Source organism: Rhagoletis pomonella, unplaced genomic scaffold (assembly GCF_013731165.1).
Source record: "Rhagoletis pomonella isolate Grant_MI unplaced genomic scaffold, Rhpom_1.0 Rhpom_scaffold_00004, whole genome shotgun sequence".
In the NCBI taxonomy this organism is placed as follows: domain Eukaryota; kingdom Metazoa; phylum Arthropoda; class Insecta; order Diptera; family Tephritidae; genus Rhagoletis; species Rhagoletis pomonella.
This window is the reverse complement of record NW_023458558.1, coordinates 5,214,559-5,232,889: the sequence shown is the minus strand read 5'-3', so window position 1 is coordinate 5,232,889 and position 18,331 is coordinate 5,214,559. Positions and strand designations below refer to the sequence as shown.

Sequence of the window (18,331 nt, the reverse complement as noted above, 5' to 3'; positions counted from 1 at the left end):
GTGAGTTCAAATATATTTAAAATATATTCATTGTTATACATAGGTCGTTAAAGCGTTTGTGTTGCGCTCAATTTACATATTTTCAAAATTATTATACGTCTCTTCAACCAATTCACCTTATTCTCATCGGAGCGTTCCTTTACGCCCAAAACCAATTCAAGGAATGCGACCAATACACCAAAAAAAGAGCCTACTATCAACACCAAATAAACGCCGCCTAAGTTGCTTAACTCTAAGGCCACTGCACCACCTTCACTGCTGGTATCCTTTAAAGTAGCCGAATTTTCTCGTTATCAGCAAAGTGTGCAAGCATAGTCGTTGCACACGTGCATTTATTTATATGTATGTATAATTTAAGAATTTAATATATTTTCTAGCAGTAGGTACTTTCTAGAAATGAAAACTTACCGAACATGCGCCGCCACCTCGCTTCTCTTTCCACCACTTAGTTTTCATTTTTGTGAGGACACCTTGCTCTTGCAGCTCCAGCACAGCCTGGCTGAGTATATCACGATATGGCCAATCTATTGGATGTTTTTGCAATGGTACATGTATATGTATTAGCACATTATTTTCGTGATTATATGTATTTTTTTTATACAGCTGATGAAGGTAAAGTATAAATTAAAATTTTCAAGCTTTGGGTGCCTATGTCATGGCCTATATATTGTTGCTGTAAATTTCGATAAATTGTAAATCATAATTTAGAAATTATAATATGGTTTGCGAAAGTGTAGTTAGCTGCCATAGTTTACAAGCTTACTCGCCAAATTTTTGTCCGGCCCACAGTGGGAAGTTTTCGACTTAATTTGTTTATAAATGGCTGGAAGCGTAAATTTTTTACCGTTTACTATACTTTTTTTTAATGAATAAATTTTTCAACTTTCACCATATGCTGCTAAAATTCAAGTTTTTTTTTTTTAATTCGGACCCAGACCATTTTTTTTTTTAATCTATTCCAAGTATTAAAAAATGTATTATATTCGCTAAAAAATTGACCCTTCAATATAAGTTTATTTCAGAAAAGTGTAATTATGGCCACGTGTTCCAATATTTTCCAGCAGAATATTTTTTCACTTGAAAGCATATCAGAGTCAGGAAGCGACTTAAATTTGGAAAATGTTCCAAATCTTGTTGGGTTTGCCTAATAATTCAATTAACTTTGTTTGCATTTTAGTTGCATTCAAAATTGGTATATATATAACTAATTAAACTTTAAGTTTTTTTACCGCAATGCACGCTTTAACCGTACTCCACTTACTCTTTCTCATTGCAATGCCATAACCTTTCTCGTCGAGCAGTGAACCGACTTGTGTCAAACTACAACGACGCTCGGTGATGTACTCAATTGTTGTTGACTCCATCAAAAATGCATAATTGTCATTTTCCACACGATCCACTCCTTCCGCATTGGTTGATGTCATATATTCCGGATGGTCGCGCATGAACTCGTACATTTTCTGATAAGTTGGATACTTAGCGTCCTAATGAAAATTTGCGCAAAACCGAAAAACGTATAATTCATTAACATACATATGTACGTGTGTGTACGCGCCCCCCTAATCAAGGGCTGCGTTTTTCCTCCTATTTTCATTTCAACTCACCTGGAAGAACGTAAATGTGCTGCCACCAACTTTGGCGCCATACTTTACACCGCCCTTATTGGCAGCTAAATCCTCCGCATTTTCAATGGGGCTGCTGAGCGATTCTATCGTGAGGAAAGCCGCCAAGTTGGCGGTATACGAAGAGACCAGAATCAACGTGAAAAACCACCAAATTGAGGCCACAGTGCGCGTTGAGTACGCTCTGAAACGAAATTAAATTCTTTGAGTGCAAAAAAAAACAAAAAACAAAAAACATTAAACGCGTTGCAAAAGCGAAAGACAGAATTTGTTAGCGTGTGACAGTAGATATTTGCACAGAAGCGCAAAGAGAATTGAATGAAGGCACAAGTGCATTCAGCACTCAATTTTGTATGCATACATATGTACCCTGCAGTAAAATTTAGACACAGTCTGTTAAATCGCTAGTTCCGCCCTATACATTTCAGAACTATCTCTGAACTAGTGCAAAACGGTTGCAGAAAGGGACATTTGAAACTTTTGGTGTGCTAGTTGCGCTCTGTTGAGAAGTAAATGCACAAATTCTCACTTCTCGTACAATACTACAATATCTCAGCGGGAAGACGTCCGACTCTAACATCGTTGGTCGCGAGTTCAAATCGCGGGGGTTTGATTTTCAGATTTAATAAATTTAAATTGTTGAGTGCCGCTAAAAAATTTAAGAGAAAATGATCCAATTTTAATATAAATAAAATAAGAAAATTAAATAAAATGCAATCTGTAAAAGAACAGAATAAATTTAAAAATATCAAAAAATCGAATAATCACAATTTTTTTTCATAAAAAAACTTATTGTAGCAGATCTGTCCAAAATGGGAATAGTTCAGAAAAGAAAAAATATGCATTAATCTAGTTTTAAAATATTTTCTCATAAAAAACTTATTGTCCCAGAACTGTCGAAAATAGCACCAGTTCAGAACTTGTTCGAAAGTTCTGCAGAGGTGGCAATTTCCATTTCGTAGGACATCGCCATGTAAAAAGAGACAGTTAAAAGCATTGCGTTGGGATAGATCGAGATCCAGTACCGCCTCTTAAAGAGCTAGTTCTGCGCTAGTTCTGAACTAGAGCGATTTACTGCAGGGTATGTATGTTTACTCGTATACACACTTGCAAACTTAAACGAAATGAACAAGTAGCCATATGCGGGTACTCACTTTGGTGCTAATTCAGAGCCTTGTTGCAGTAGAGCACCTGTGGAAAACCACAAGCAATTAGGAAAACTAAATTGGTTCTCCAATTCGGTGGGCTCCTCAATGCATGGATATGGATTATCCCACTCTGTTGGCGAAATGCGTCCCAAAATGAAAAGCGTGAGTGAGACACTCAAGTAGGCAATGCCCAGCCACATCCAAACGGTGCCAGAAAATGGTGACATGAATGAGAAGAGTTTCGGTGGCTCCTTCATGGGTTTGCGAAATAGAATGGCGATACCTGTTCGAAAACAAAAAAACAAAAACAAAAATACCAGAAATGTTGCAAAGTACAAAATGCAATTAGTTTTGAGGATATGAAAGTGAGTGAGTCTGTATAGGAAAATGGACTGGGAAATGAAAAAGGTGTTGGTCTACTAGCACTTTGCTTTGTGGTTCTTAGTAACCTAGTATTTAGGTACACACAAATATAAGTATGCAGTAAGTACTTAAAAGGTCTCGAAGAGGGTGGTAGTGCTGCAGTCGGTAAAGTGCTCAAAGCTTAATACTCATACGAATGATAGGAACCGGTAGCTTAGTGACATTGAGCTTAAGGAAAATAAGGAAATTTGATAGGTATTGTAGAAAAATTATATGTAGGAATTGCGATTTTTACTGCCTTGGTTAATATAAATTTTTTGCTTTTCTTTTAATCATTCATATGAATCACCTAAATTCATAAACGGAATAGTGAAATCTACTCCTTCTTCTCGAGTCGATGTCATAGTCAAGTCGGTGATGCCCATGTCAGCACGCTGATGGGAAGAAAAAACAAAAACTTTTTAATATAAAATATAATAATAAATATAAAAGAAGAAAAGGGAAGAGTACACATGCGTCTGTACCGTCAAGTCCTTTCAAATTTCTTGCTTTGCTTTTGACAATTTCGTTGTTTCCCATTTAAAGAACCAAAAACTTGAATTCAACAGAATTGAGGCGTGTAAAAGCAAATAGGAAACGCAAAAGATAGTGAACAAGAATTGCTTTAAATTACTTGAATCATGTAAATCGGATGGTATTCTAGCGCAAAAGTCTTAGAAAAACGTCTTACATTAACCTCTCTTGGTGAAAACCTATTTTTAGAGAAAGTACTTTTATATCCGTTAACTCGCATCGCTCCAACAGTCGCAATGGCTGAGTGACGCGCGCCTTTCGAGAGATCCGAGAGTTAAATCTTAGATTTTATTGTATTGTTCTAAAAACAAAAATATATATTTGCAGGTCTATTCTGCACGTTACCGAAGATTTTGTAATCGGAAAATTTTATTACCAAGAAATTGTACCAGTTCTTGTCACCGCGATTCTAGGTACGTTGGTAATGCAGTTAAAATATTCAGCAATTCTGCTATGACGAATTATGGAAATTCTGGCATTGCATATTTCACGGGGCAACATTTTTAGATGCTATTTTTTCCCTGTTTTGAATTAAATCTATTTATTTAATTTTTAGATTTTATTGTTTTAGAAAAAATATTTTTTTTTTAATTTAATTTAATTTTTGGGATCTTATTTTATTTTGTTGTGTTTTTTATTTAATTTTCTTTTAGTTTTTAGATTTGGTTTGAATTAAATATTTTTATTATTTTTTTTTAAGATTTACATATTTTCATTTTGGTTTAATATTTTCCTCTTTATAATTTAGATTTTAGATATTATTGCTTTAAAAAGAAAAAAATTTCTTTAATTTAAAATTTTTCAATTAAGTAATTTTTTGATGCTTATTTTTATTTTATTAATTTTTTCTTTTTGAATTTAATTTTTTTTTAATAATTGGACGTTGGTTTAAAAAGCACAATATATATTTTTTAATTTAATTTAATTTTTTTTTAACTTATTGCTGAAAGGTGATCAACATAACGTTAAGATCTCTCGTTAGCAGATCTTTCAATGTCTCCAAACGGCTGAACTGATTTCGATTCTGTAAAAAGTTCTTTTTGGAACCTTCTGGGTGGAAGGTTTTTCACTAAAAAAATCAAACGTTTTTGTTAGTGTTTACAAAAAAGAAGAATGGCGAGATCTGAAGAAAAAACAACCAATTAAAAAAACAAGTAAGGAAGTATAAGTTCGGGCGAAACCGAACTTTACATACCAGGCGCAGGTACCAAATATTGTCGTTTCAACTTTCTCTAAACTACCTTTGCATGATAATCAGGACGGTTTTCCCCAAGTTCGAACGTTTTCGACAATATGCTGAGTTAAGCTTATGGATATAATTGAACCAAGAAATCGATAAAGTGGTTACCGAGATACACTTTTGTAGTCATAAGTGGGCGGTGCCACGCCCAATTCCTAAAAGTCTATAGCACCCTTATTCATTGTTTTTAAGAGAATTTTGTTACTATTAACTTGGAGTAAATTAGCGCCCTCAGTTATTTAAATATCGGAGTTTTCGTATTTCTCAAACTTACCGTTATACGGGAAGCGGGTGTAATTTTAGTCCGATTTGAATAATTTTCAACAAATTTCTTTTCCGTACCAAGGTTATTAAGTGTAGCGAGTTTGGTACAAATTGATAAATCGGTTACCGAGATACACAATTGTGGTCATAAGAGGGCGGAGCCACGCCCATTATCCAATAATGTATAATAATCTAATTTTATGCTATGTGGTGACTGTAATCATCGCTTTTAAGTTAATTAGCCTTAGTAGTTGCTGATTTATGGCAGTTTACGTGTTTCTGTAAATTACCGTTGTATGGAAGGTGGCCGATTTCAAAGATTTTCAACAGAGAAAGAAGTTTCACTTCGAAACCTTCTTTAGTTCAGTATTTAGGTCAATTACTATCTCCGGCTTGAATTTACTGGGAATCGTTTTGAAACGTGTTGGAACTACATATATATATATATATATATATATGGGTGTATCGCTAGGTGTGATAGGGGTTTCTGAGTTTCTGTGTTATTTGCTTAACTAACTTGAATAAACATAAAGCTCTTAATATCCGACAGCGAAATCATCTTAAGATGGAACACTTTTTCTATTTGTTGCTATAAATTGTACTGTACATGTACCACTGTACGCCATTTCGATATATCTAGGTAATTTTTAATAATAATAACATCACTAAGCCAGACGCAAACGTGGTAACAAATATGTGGAAAGGCAACGACAAAAGTGAAAGAGGCGAACCCAAATAAGTATTATGCTGATTAAATCCAAGATAAGTATAATTTGTTGACCAAAGAAGCTTTAGCTTATAGAAATAGACCTCATATTTATCTTGATTACTTAATATCTCACAGTAACGTAGCCACGTAGGAAAATTTCATATTTATACTGAATAGTCATTTGGAAAAATTGGCTTTGCAGAATTTTTTTTAACCGCCTGGTGTCATCTTTAGCGTTGTTTTACGAAAAGGACGATGCGACCGAAGACCTCGTCACGATTTTGAAACCCGTGTGGGCGAGCCTAGGATATTGATCAAAAATTTTCACATTTCACACAGATTTTTTTTTTTAGAGCACACTGAACCATATTTTTGCTATTACCAATCGAAATTCTAAAAAAGCGGATTTTCGGCCCACGAGAATATGTATGTATGTACATAAGTGAGTTCTTACCACAACCAAGATGTCGTTTTTGTGGCATAATTATCTTCTTGGCGGGCACTTATGTACAAGAGTGTATGTGTATGTATGCGTTAACAGTATGGGCGTAAGCCACTTATGATAATGATGGTCATTTGAATTCCAAGAAAAAAAGGAAATTGATAACTTTATCTTTTCAATAAAATATTCTCAATACGTGCATATGTATGTATGTATGTGTAAGCAAACAAAAAAATGGGCGACTTAGTTAAAGGAATTACAGAATATATCGAATATGTTTTATGCCCACATGGCGGGAAAAATGCCAACAGCGATATTGAAGAGAGATTTTGCATTTACACACATATGTTAGATAGTAATCTGCCGTTTTTACATACAAGTACACATACAATAAATCATGAAAATCGCTTCAATTTGTATGGGCATTTCTTATATGAAAATATATTATCCGTGCGGAAATTGTTTGCTTAACAAAATAAATGCGATCAACTCGTCAATGCGAGCTGTGGCGCTACAAAATAAAGAAAGTTTAACATATTTACATGCAGAATTAATGTGTGCCGCCATCAACTACTCACCCCTTCGATAATTTCCAGCATCATGCCATCAAATTTACCCGTTTTCGGATTGAACGAGCCATATTTATTATCCTCTTGCAAACGGAAAGTGTAGGAGAAACCCAATTTTTTACCCAGCTCCTCGATTAACTCAATACCGAAGCCTTCGAATTGATCATTGCCTTCCAATTTAGCAGCAGTCTCCTTCAGCATGCCATACGGTTCACTCTTAGTGTTGAAAAATTGGATAAATAAATGTAGCAAAAGTTAGTATATGTTCATTAGGGTGATCCAAATATGTATGTTAAAAAATTATAGTCCAAATATGCATGTGAACCTTGATGCTCTCACCCGAAGAATACACCCCCTTTTTTATATTGAAATCAAAAAAATATTTAGAGGTTGCTCAAAATGCTCAAAGTTTTCCATGTATTTTACATACATATATGTAAAGGGAATAAACGAGTTTTCGCAGATATGTTTTAGAATCCTTGAAAATTTATATTTTTAAATCGCAAACTCTGTTTCTCTTCGGAAGAATTGCGATAATAATACCCAATTTTCTGTTTTGGCATTTTTTAGTTCTGACGATTTTTAATGGACCCCCCCATTGCATTTTTTTATTTTTTTGCATTTTTCTATATAGCATACTTTAAGATCCGACTATAAATATTGGAGAAAAAATAAACAACTCCTTTTCGAAATTGGCTTTGCAAAAATAGTTTAGACTTTTTTTTTCTGGTACGGTCTAATGCACCTATAAGTTCATACGTATACTTGTAAGTAAAAAGTAATCGAAAACAAATTGCAAGTAGAGCGAAAATAACGAAAAAGCTTCCACGGCTTCCAAAGTAAGGCAGTTGCTAAGCAAACTTAAGCTGGATCCTACAAAAAGTAATTCTCAATCATACTTGCTACTACTAAGCATGTACATAAATAAAAGCACATATACACTTACATACATATATGTACATACATACAAATGTGTTGTGTGTACTTACTATGGCTGTTATAACTATGAAGCTCTTATTCACCAACGAGCGCTGATCCTGCTCCACCACTACGGGTGGTGGTCGATTAGCAATAAAACCATCCTCTGTGCGCCATTCACCTATTTTCTGCATGCCCGACATACTCAACTCAATAATATCGAGCACGAAATCTGTACGCAAGCCTTCATAGTCGAATTTTACTTCACCGGTGAGACCACTTAAGCTTAGCTGAAAGTATAAAAGTGTGGATTTTTAGCGCTTACCAGTATGTATACACAAAGGAGTTGATAATTATAAGCCACACATACATATGAGAATACATGTGAATACATAGAAGCATCCATATGCTCAGTTTGCGAAAGAATGAAAATAAGGTAGTTTGGTGAAATTAGTTGCAATGACGTATATACTACGTATACGTATATGTATATGCTGAGCTAAAGCTGGGATAAAAATGTGCAAAACACGTTCATGAGAAATAGTATGTAGCTAAAACTATACTTTGGAGAAAAGCATCGGGTGTTCTTGCTTAATATTTATTAAATTACTTAGTGGCAATGCAAGAAGTTTCAAAAAGTATTTCAAACTGAAAAATTTCAGAAAAAAATTTTAGAAGCAGTGTCATAAATATAAAGTGATTTTCGAAAGTGGCTTTTTATTTATGAAAAGAGAATTTGGAAATTTTCTGGATTACACTTTAGGGACGCTAAAATGACACAGGAAAAAAAAACGCCGAGGCACCTAAATTCAATTTTGGGTCGTAGATTATGGATCTGTTCCCTATTTTTCTGGATCAGGTGATTTTTCCAAAATATTTTCAATTAAAATTTGCTTTGCGAATGAAAAAAAATCGAACTTTAACATGAAAAATGTTACTCATACGCCATGTACGATTTGGCATATGAGTAAAGATCCACGTAAACGATGAGAGTAAATACCTTGAGAGTTCCGCCATATTGGTCTGAGAATTCTCATGGGTGTTTACACGTACCCGGTACGTGGTATTTTGCTCTTACGAGATTTTTTTGGTAAGAAAAATCGTTCTCATGTCGCTAACCCTCTCTTCGTCGATTTGGCAGCATCCACCTACACGCTAATGTCATAAAATCACTTTTCACACTAGTGATGAAAATTAAATTTCCTAATTGTAACTAATTGGCAAACAAAATTTAACCTAAATGAAGATAAATGTACCTGTATTTTTATGTGTATAATTTTTTGATAGTGGGTGGTTAACCTCTCCCTTTGATACCATATATACTTTTGGAATTTTATCAAACACTCTTTGCCATTAATAATAGCCTTAAAGAGAATTTCTCCGAACAGTTCAAGCCAAACCTTTGATTTAACCAATATGTATGCCCTTTTGCATAGAAAGGATGCTATTGGAAGGCTTCCCACACTAGGAAACGCGTTGGAAATGCGTTTTGCTACCATCCACCTGTACCCAAAATTGTGTGGTTGTACGAATATACGTTAAAATTTAAAAGGCTCTAATTAAAGAGTACAATTCTACTTGTATTTAAATCATTATTTCGCCTCACATGTTCGCGTTTCCTCTTATTCTTTAGAATTTATTCTTTGCTCCCTCATTCCCTTACTATTATGACGTCACAACTGGTTTGTCACAGCTTGATTTGCGCAATCTTGTATTCTATCGCTCTTGCATTATTAGGCATCTTACACTGTGTACGGCTGAGAATAAAAGTTCCCAACGTGTAACATATGAGAGCTGAGAATATGAGTGAGAGCGTAAGAAAATTCTCAAACACACTTGTCATATACGGATAAGAATATTCCTGTGCTCTGAACTTATGAGAACTCCACAATAAGAACGAATACCCACCCCCGTTACTTGCTAGACGGTGAGAATGAGAGTGAATTTCTATTCTCAAGGTATTTACTCTCATCGTTTATGAGCACCATAACATTATTTCCTGCTTCTATTTCAAACAAAATATTATTGTACATTTTCATTTGACCATTCAATGCTTCATTATTTATACATCGCTTTTTAACGTTAGTAGCTTGATTTTCTTGAAAAAAAAATCTGCTAATTTAAATTTTTACTTTGCTAAAATTAGAATTTTTTTATTAAAAAAAATTAAAATATCTTAAGAAAATTACTCGATCTAGAAAAATGTTATACAGATCCCTAATCTACCATCTTTGTGTCATCTCCCAACTTGCGATTTTCTCTACAGTGTAATTTTTATGTATAATAAACATTAATATCGCCCTCAAAATCATTGCTACAGATACGAAATCTATCTACTGCAAATATTTCATGCCTAGTCTAAAGTGTTTCTGTTTTAGAAGACTATTCCCTATAAAGGGAAGTTTGTATGAAAAACAATTTCGGATCGTTGTTTGGAAAATCCGTTGTTATTGTTGTAGCAGCATATAAATTACCCAAAAGAGTTTTTGGTGAATGATGCTGGAGTGGCATTCCTTGGCCAAATTTGAATCTGGGACGTTCCGATGACGTAGACGTAGCTGTGAGGTCTAATGTTCGAAATTTTGATTTTTAGATTACCCTAATACCATTTCTCTTGGTTTTAAATCGACAACTTTTTCAAAACCAAATGGAAACATTTTCTTGTACATTTGACATTTTATGCGCAGTCCAAAAGATCCATTAAGCGTTTGCCGGATCGTCGACATCTGGAAAATACTTCCGCGAATTTTAATCCCTTATCTTCTTATTTGTTCTCAGCCAATTTCTTTACTATTTCTTTCAGTCGTGCTCCTTCTGTGCCAATTTACGTCTACTCGCATCCACGCGCATTCACGCGAGCGCTCTCTGAGAGCAGGTGTGTGGGAGTCGATAGGCGAATTTTCTAACCATCGCAGCAATTTCGGGTTGTTCATAGTAAGTTTGTTATACATGGCGGCTGCACGACCAGAGCTTGAGTTGCTCTCCTTTAACAACATTGCACACCAGCAGAAGCATACAAATCTATTCTTTATTGGAGATGTAAAAAATTATTCGACCCAACACTAAAACTCTGAACTTTAATATTTATACTACTTATACTCTTACTAGTTGTTAGTTGCCCTCGACAGCGGAGTGCTATTACCACAGCCACAGCAAAATTTATTTATTTATTATTTACATGTGTTCATATGTATGTAATGCTACTCATAAAAATGGTGGACGAGTATTCGCTAAGAAGAGGAAATCACAGAGTCGGAAGTGTTGCTCTGAGCCAACTCAAGCATGAGATAACCATAATCTTTTGCTACACATACATATGTATGTATGATTACATGTCTGCATGTATGTATGCGTGTATGTATATGAGGTAGTTATCACTCCATTAACTCACCGATTTCATATAGTTGACGAGCGTGTATCCCTTATCCCATGAGCTGTCATCGTTACAATTTAATGGCACCGCACGGAACATTACATGCTTGAACGTCTCGGCGAGCAGCTGAACACCATCATATACCAATGCCATGCTGGTGGTCAAAGGACATGACACTGCAAAATAGGAGTAATGTAGTAATTTAGTGGGATTCATGAAGTGTCTTAAAGTTGGAGCAAATGTCGCATTTGTTGCCAATTCACCAAATATGTCAGTTTGTGACGTTTCATGAATCGCCTTATTATTTAAATGACTAAAGGAGCTGCAGGTGTGCCGTGGTCGGCACATCGCAGCTGTGATTTAAGATCTACATAGCCAAATTCAAGCGGCATCGAGCGTAGAATAGCACCTGAATAGTATCTAAATAATCATAAATAGCTAAAGTATATTGTTGTTAGAAATTTCCTGTGAATTTGTCGTTCGCTTTAGTCTGTTTTCCTTCATGAAATATATAGCTAGGGATGTATGCTCATAAGTATTTGCATATGCATAAGTATGTATTTTTTGGAATATAAAAATACACCACCTGTCAATATAATAACTACACTAATGGAGTGCTTCCAAAAATACTTTTTTGAAGTGAAACTTCTTTAGCGGCGGTTGGTTGGTTGGTTGGGAATGAATTAGAAAATTGGACGGAACGGAAATGGTGCAACGGAAATGATGCAACGGAAGTGATGCAATGGAAATGGTTGGGGCTAAAACAAGGGCTTCTTGTGTGTATGAGTAGGGCATTAATTTAACAAAAATTTGCTAATAAAAGGTTAAAGAATAACACTTAGAAAAAGACCAATGCAAGAATGAAAGTAAAGTGGACTACGTAAATAGATAAAAAAGTGGATAAAGGCAAATATAAAAATAAAAACATAAACAAAGATGCGTAAAGACAAAGGTAAAATGAAGACTAAGGTAAATTTAAACACTTTACTTATATATATAAGGGTAACGGTGAAGGAGAATATGTAGATGAAAAAAATGATAAACATAAAAGTAAAGATAAAGAGGAAGAAAGATTAAAATAAAGGTAATTGAAGAGGAAAGGATATAGTGAGAGGCCCAGAGACCCAATCTGGGAACTATTTTTGGGTTTTAGAGGCTTTCGGGATTTTTTTATCGAAATTTTTAACGATATTTTTATCAATTTTGCTATCGATATTTTCGGAACTTATGGATATAATAATCGATATTTTTATCGATTTTGTTATCGGTATTTTTATCCATTTGTAATAGATTTTAATCGATATTTTTGAATATTTTGTTAGCGATAATTTTATCGATTTTGTTATCGATATTTTTATCGATTTTGTTATCGATATTTTTATCGATTTTGTTATCGATATTTTATCTATTTTGTTATCGATATTTATCAATTTTGTTATCGATCGACGAAATTTCAGGAAAATCGGACCAGCCGTTCGCGAGATTGTCTGTTTAAAAAAGCGACTTCTCTTTATATAATTAGTATAGATTATCAGGGAATGTTAGGGCACTGATTATGCTTGTAATAAATCAAACGGTAGCATTCAATTTATTACATATTAACGCACTCTCTAAGACCCTTTAGGACACATTTGATACAAGGAATTCCGAATTTGGGCCAATCTTGGTCGTTGACAAATTACTTTCCTACCATTTTGAAAAGGATCATCAGTTTCGTACAAGGCTTTGGCCAATTGCTGCACACTCTCCGATTCCGGAGAAACCAAGCGTAGGGCCGTGATGTTGGTGTCGCCATGTTGAAAAGGCTCCAAATCCATAGTTTGAAAATCCAAATTGCCCACAATATAACGGTAGTCACTAGTCATGAGTCCCACTTGTTGAGCCTGTAATAGCATTGCTATAACCTCGACCTGCAAGAAATTCAAAAGCACCTAGCCACTCACCTGTTTGAAAAACTCAAGCAATGTGTCCATCGAACCCACAACAACAAAGGAGTAGTCCCCAGATTTCTTAATGCGTCGCAACACATTTCGATAATCACCATTCAAATCCAACTCGTAGCGTCGTACGGTGATTGTGGGCCCACTCGTGCCATACATTTGCAGTAACTGATTCACCGTAGGCAAGAATTCACCTGTTGATTAACGAGCAAATTAAAAACAAAACAAAAATTGTGATGCGTCAACTCCCACTCGATTCACGCATCCCGCCTACATACATACATACCAGTTTCATATATGATTGTAAATGTATCGGCCCACTCCAAGGCTACAACCAAATCCTTCAATGCCAATGCCAACTGTGAGGCATGTGGATACAAATTAACTGTTGGCATTTGCACACCAAAATCCCAGCGTGTATCGATGAATGGCAGCTCCTTGGCATCACAAATGCTCATCGCATGTTTGGCTGCCATATCCGAAGTGGGTCCAAATACAGCTACCAAATTTTGCTGTACAATCGGGTGGAAGTGGTTAGACCAGAACGGGATGTAGGTACAAGCAAATTGCAAAAAGAAGTGCTAAGCTTACCCGCAACATTTTGCAGAGCTTCTTTGAAGTTTCAAAGGCGTTACCAGGTTCGATGGCTGCTGTAATTGCATGCAATTGCAGCGCACCGCCACTATCTTCGTTGGCTTTATCGATAGCCAGTTGAAAGAGTTTTTCCATATCCGGATTGGCGCTTTCGTAAATTAGACCTTAATTAAAATTTAGAATAACTAAGTTATTAAGAAAAACAGCAACGTCTATTTAATATGTATAGTATTTATAAGTCTGACTCAGCTCCATGCGACTACAGAAAGTCCCTTTATTTAAATTTAAAAATTTTTGGCCAATATTGTTTCTTTCGCGCAAGTATTTAAAATATATTCCGAACGTGTAAGCATAAGAAATTCGATCTGGTGTAAAACACTCGATTTCTTCGTCACCTATGGAATTAGTTAACAGGTAAAGTGTAGAGCGCTAACTCCAGTTCGAGGCATTGACTTTCAGCCCAAATCTCATGTCAGTGGATTGGTGAGATGCATTACATATGTAAATGCCAGGCTAGGAAAGTGCGGTATTATAAACCTGCAATGGGACCCACGTGCCTACCAAGAGCCGTAGGCGTGAATACTGAGAAACTCATCGACCTCATTGTAGGCCAAAATAAGGGACTGCGTACAAATCTGCCGATGATCTTTAGAAGTAAATATGAGAAAACGTAATGTTATTGGTAATGGGTATGGTAATGGCAGTGCAAATGATAGTAGAAATGGTATATATTATAAGTAATGCTGATGGTAATGATAATGGTAATGGATAGATCATAGTAAATAATGTTGATGGTATTAGTAATGAAAATGGTAGGTAATGGTCGATAATGGTAGTAAATGGTAATACTAATGGGGTAATGGTGATACTAATGGCCGTGGTAATGGTGTTTGTCTTCGTATTCCTGCCTGACTTTATCAAGAAAATCAGAACATGTCTAGTGGAACTCGCATAAAATCTACATTTCCTAAGAGATAACTTCTTGAGCGATCAGACCTTAAGTTCGGGGTTTTCAATCGTTCCAAATAAAAAAATTAGGACGAAATTTTTTTTTATAGTCACACGATTGGTACACCACTGCGAACTTCTATTGAACAATTTGTTTTGTTTTTCGTGATTGGTATACAGAAAAATATTTTTGCATTCACGCGATTGGGATACGATTCACACCAAATTTTAGACTAATGCCCACTCGTGTGACACTGCCTTAACCAGTGCGAAACTTTTTAATTAATAATGGCTTTTCATCTATGAAAAATGTATACGCTCTGTTTTAATATTTTGTGTTTGTATATTTGGGTTTGTGAAAAAATGCTCACCTCTAAAAATTTGTTTAATGGTCAGTACTGAATAATCCTTACTTATATAAATTCGAATTTTTTGTTTGTAACGCTTTCACGCCCTAACTACTCAACTGATCATAATGAAATTTCGCACACTGGTGTCATTTAGCACAACTTAAAGGGGTAGGGTAGGATAGCTTTTATCTCAATTAGACAAAGGGGCGTGGCACCTCCCATACAAACAAAAAGTTTTATATTGCATAACTCTCTAAGTATTTGAAGTAGAGTATTTTAATTCGGTATGAAGATATATGGATGAAATCAATACCATACTCATGGAAAACATGTGGGTTATTGGAAAAGGGCTCGTGGCATCTCCCATACAGACTGAATTTTTTATACTATCACCTGTTGAAAAAATTAACTTCAATTCTAAGTATTTGATAAGGTAAATGAATTTTTACAATATGGATGTCGATCGAGTAGTTGTATCCCAGAAATGGTAATTGTTAAGAGCAAAAGTGTCATAACGGCATTTAAAAATAACTGCATGATCTATTTATGTTAACATTGACCTTGAATAATTTTTATTACATTTCATTTATAGCGGTGTTCTTAACATTCGTACCAGTGTTCAGGTTTATGCGAATTATCGAAACCTTGAAAATCTAACTTGACCGGACTAATAGGAAATGATTTGAAAGATATGGTTCAAATAGAGTAGCGATTAAAAAAGGTTAGTTACACGGGTTATAACATACTTCGGCTAGGTTGAAAACAGATAAATTATAGAGAAAAAAATTGTGCTACTACTTTGAAGAAAAAAAAAAATTATTGAAAAATCACCATCTCTAAAGCTTTTCCCATATAGTATACATAATCACTTTCAACTTTCTTTATTTTTATCTTCTATAATAAACTGCTTAGTTAAATTTTTATTTTCGGCTTACTGAACATTTATATCTACAATATTACTACTGGTTGAGGTATGAAGAGGTGAGGTGTCTTTGTGTTTTAGTTTTAATCCTAATCCCAATCTGTACCTTAAGTTTAATGTTATTCGTATTCATTTTCTTCTCTCTCTTCATCGCTTTCTTCCTCTTTAGCTTCAGCTTCATCTTCCTATTGATCTCAATCTTATTCTAGATCTCTGTCTTCCTCTTCAGCTTGTTCTCCTTAATCTCAATTTTGATTTTTGTCCGAATTTTTATATGTGTCTTTGTCTTTTCCGTTGCCGTTGACTGCGTCCATACTTGGATATGCTACTATTATCTTTGTCGTTGTCTGTATTCTTGTCTTTGCCTTTGTCTCACCTAGCCACCAGAGGCATTCAATGCAGTCGTTCGTTTGCCGTCCACGCATTTGTCATATATCGATACTGCCTTCAATCAAGAAGTTTTGAAATACTAAATAAATTGAATTTAACTTTTTAAACGGGTGGCCACCCTTCTCGAACCCCTCAAAAATATTATAATTGCCTAAACTAAAGTTTTCTTAAAACTCCTTCGTTTGACACTCCCATTTTTATATTTCATGTAAATAACTGCTATATAATTTTACTGAAAGGTGGCAACCCTTTTCAAATGTATTTTCTAACTAAACCCCTTTTCCTTCGTTGTATATCAATTAACTATTGAACTAAGAAAAAGATGTTTCAAAATCCATATTGCAATAATCCATTTAACTTATTAAATAATTTGAATTGAATTTAATTTTAAAACAGGTGGAAACACTTTTTGTAAAATAAATCCTTTAATTTGACAACTCATTTTTGGAAATTGAAAGTGGGATACAGATCTGATGACCTGATGTCAAATATTTAACTCAAACATCTGCGGACTCCATTATTTAAATTGAATTTCCCAACATATGGCAACCATTTTCAAAAAACTTAAACCATATTGCAAGTTGACAGGACAACCGCTTTAATTTAGCACCTCACTTTTGAAAATCGAGTATCGATGTGGTTTCGCTTAAAAAAAAAAAAAACAAAGCATTTTTTAACTTTGCCTTTCTTGAAGTGGAATTTTCAAATTTGGTGATTTTTCTATTAACAGCGGCATTGTTCGAAACGGTTAGGGTGGTTTTGAACTTTTCGTAGATTTCGTGTGGACATTTTGGTAGAAAAAATATTTTTGATGCGGAAACACTGCCTCCAGAGTCGTAATAATCATATTTTGTTCATGAATATTCATAAAATAACCGTACTTTGCATAGTTTTAGAAAATCTTAGCTGGGCTAAACGCCTCGAAGCCTAACTCTTCTGGCAATATTAGAATATAATTGATGACCTTTTCCAAATTCGAAAGTAAGAAGCCGGCTATCGGTTAAAGTGTTTATTTTGACACATTTGTTTATATACAAAACAAAAAAAAGAAACAAAAAGAAAATACGCCGAGTATTTTGCGCACCTTCTATCCATTATTTTGTATTCGTTTTAAAGCAATCGTCGGCGAAATCAAAGAGCAACAAATCCCAGCAAATTCATTGCAAGAAATGCAATTTGCATTGCTGTCTCTTCAATAGTTTCTTTCTATGCGTAGACTTGTTTATATTAAATGATGTATGTATGCATGGATATATATATATTTATTTGCAAACAGCACAATACAAGCAGGTGCAACGGGAGCTAAGAGACGTAGTGGCGGCGCTGCATTTAGAAGACAAGTATGCTTTTAGATGCGCCTGCTAAGTGGGACATTTTGTGTAGCGTCTGCAATGCTACGAGTACTAAGTCCACCCGCGAGGGACTGAAGCTGCGTGGTGCAGCGATTTTCGTCACTGTTTACGTAATCAAATTTGCATACGAAATAAATTTGGTAAATAGCACGCAATTTTCTAAAATAAAAAAAATAAAATAAAAACTTACCAACATTTGTCTTCTGTGCATTCGCAATTTGCAACCAATTCAATGCAATCAAGAGTGTAAATGCTATGCGAATACAGTGCAATGGTGTCACAAAATTGAATAGACTACGTTGATGCTGCTGGGACATCATGCTGCTATTCCTATTTAGCTCAAAAACACGGATGGGAATTCACAACTGGCGTGGCTTTAAAGTTTTTAAAAGAATACGCATTCATTCAAACTGAGAATTCATTTACACTGCACACGCGAATAGTTTGCAATTACTTATTATTATTTTATTTTGAAACACTTTTTTGGTTTGAAAATATAATAAGAATATTTATTTATTCATTAGCGGACACAATAGCGACGGCTGAGCAAACAGAGCTAAACTGATCGTAAATTCGCCAAGGAAAACTGAATTGCTTGATGAAAAGAAAAGGTG

The 18,331-nt window shown here is 34.8% G+C and overlaps 1 protein-coding gene across 1 annotated transcript in view; it reads right to left on the bottom strand.

Annotated features, from left to right (window-relative positions):
• Positions 1-18,126, bottom strand: part of LOC118738369 (glutamate receptor ionotropic, kainate 2) — a 26,666-nt gene extending 8,540 nt beyond the window's left edge. The window contains exons 1-14 of the mRNA XM_036469291.1: positions 17,908-18,126; positions 13,753-13,919; positions 13,448-13,673; positions 13,165-13,355; positions 12,912-13,104; positions 11,240-11,397; positions 7,920-8,138; positions 6,940-7,146; positions 3,483-3,567; positions 2,777-3,053; positions 1,605-1,806; positions 1,262-1,484; positions 409-524; positions 117-266 (exon numbers count right to left, since the gene is read on the bottom strand). Coding sequence (XP_036325184.1) covers positions 117-266; positions 409-524; positions 1,262-1,484; positions 1,605-1,806; positions 2,777-3,053; positions 3,483-3,567; positions 6,940-7,146; positions 7,920-8,138; positions 11,240-11,397; positions 12,912-13,104; positions 13,165-13,355; positions 13,448-13,673; positions 13,753-13,919; positions 17,908-18,037 — 2,544 coding nt within the window. The 5' untranslated portion in view covers positions 18,038-18,126. The remainder of the gene's footprint in view (positions 1-116; positions 267-408; positions 525-1,261; positions 1,485-1,604; positions 1,807-2,776; positions 3,054-3,482; positions 3,568-6,939; positions 7,147-7,919; positions 8,139-11,239; positions 11,398-12,911; positions 13,105-13,164; positions 13,356-13,447; positions 13,674-13,752; positions 13,920-17,907) is intronic.
• Positions 18,127-18,331: the final 205 nt, after the last annotated feature.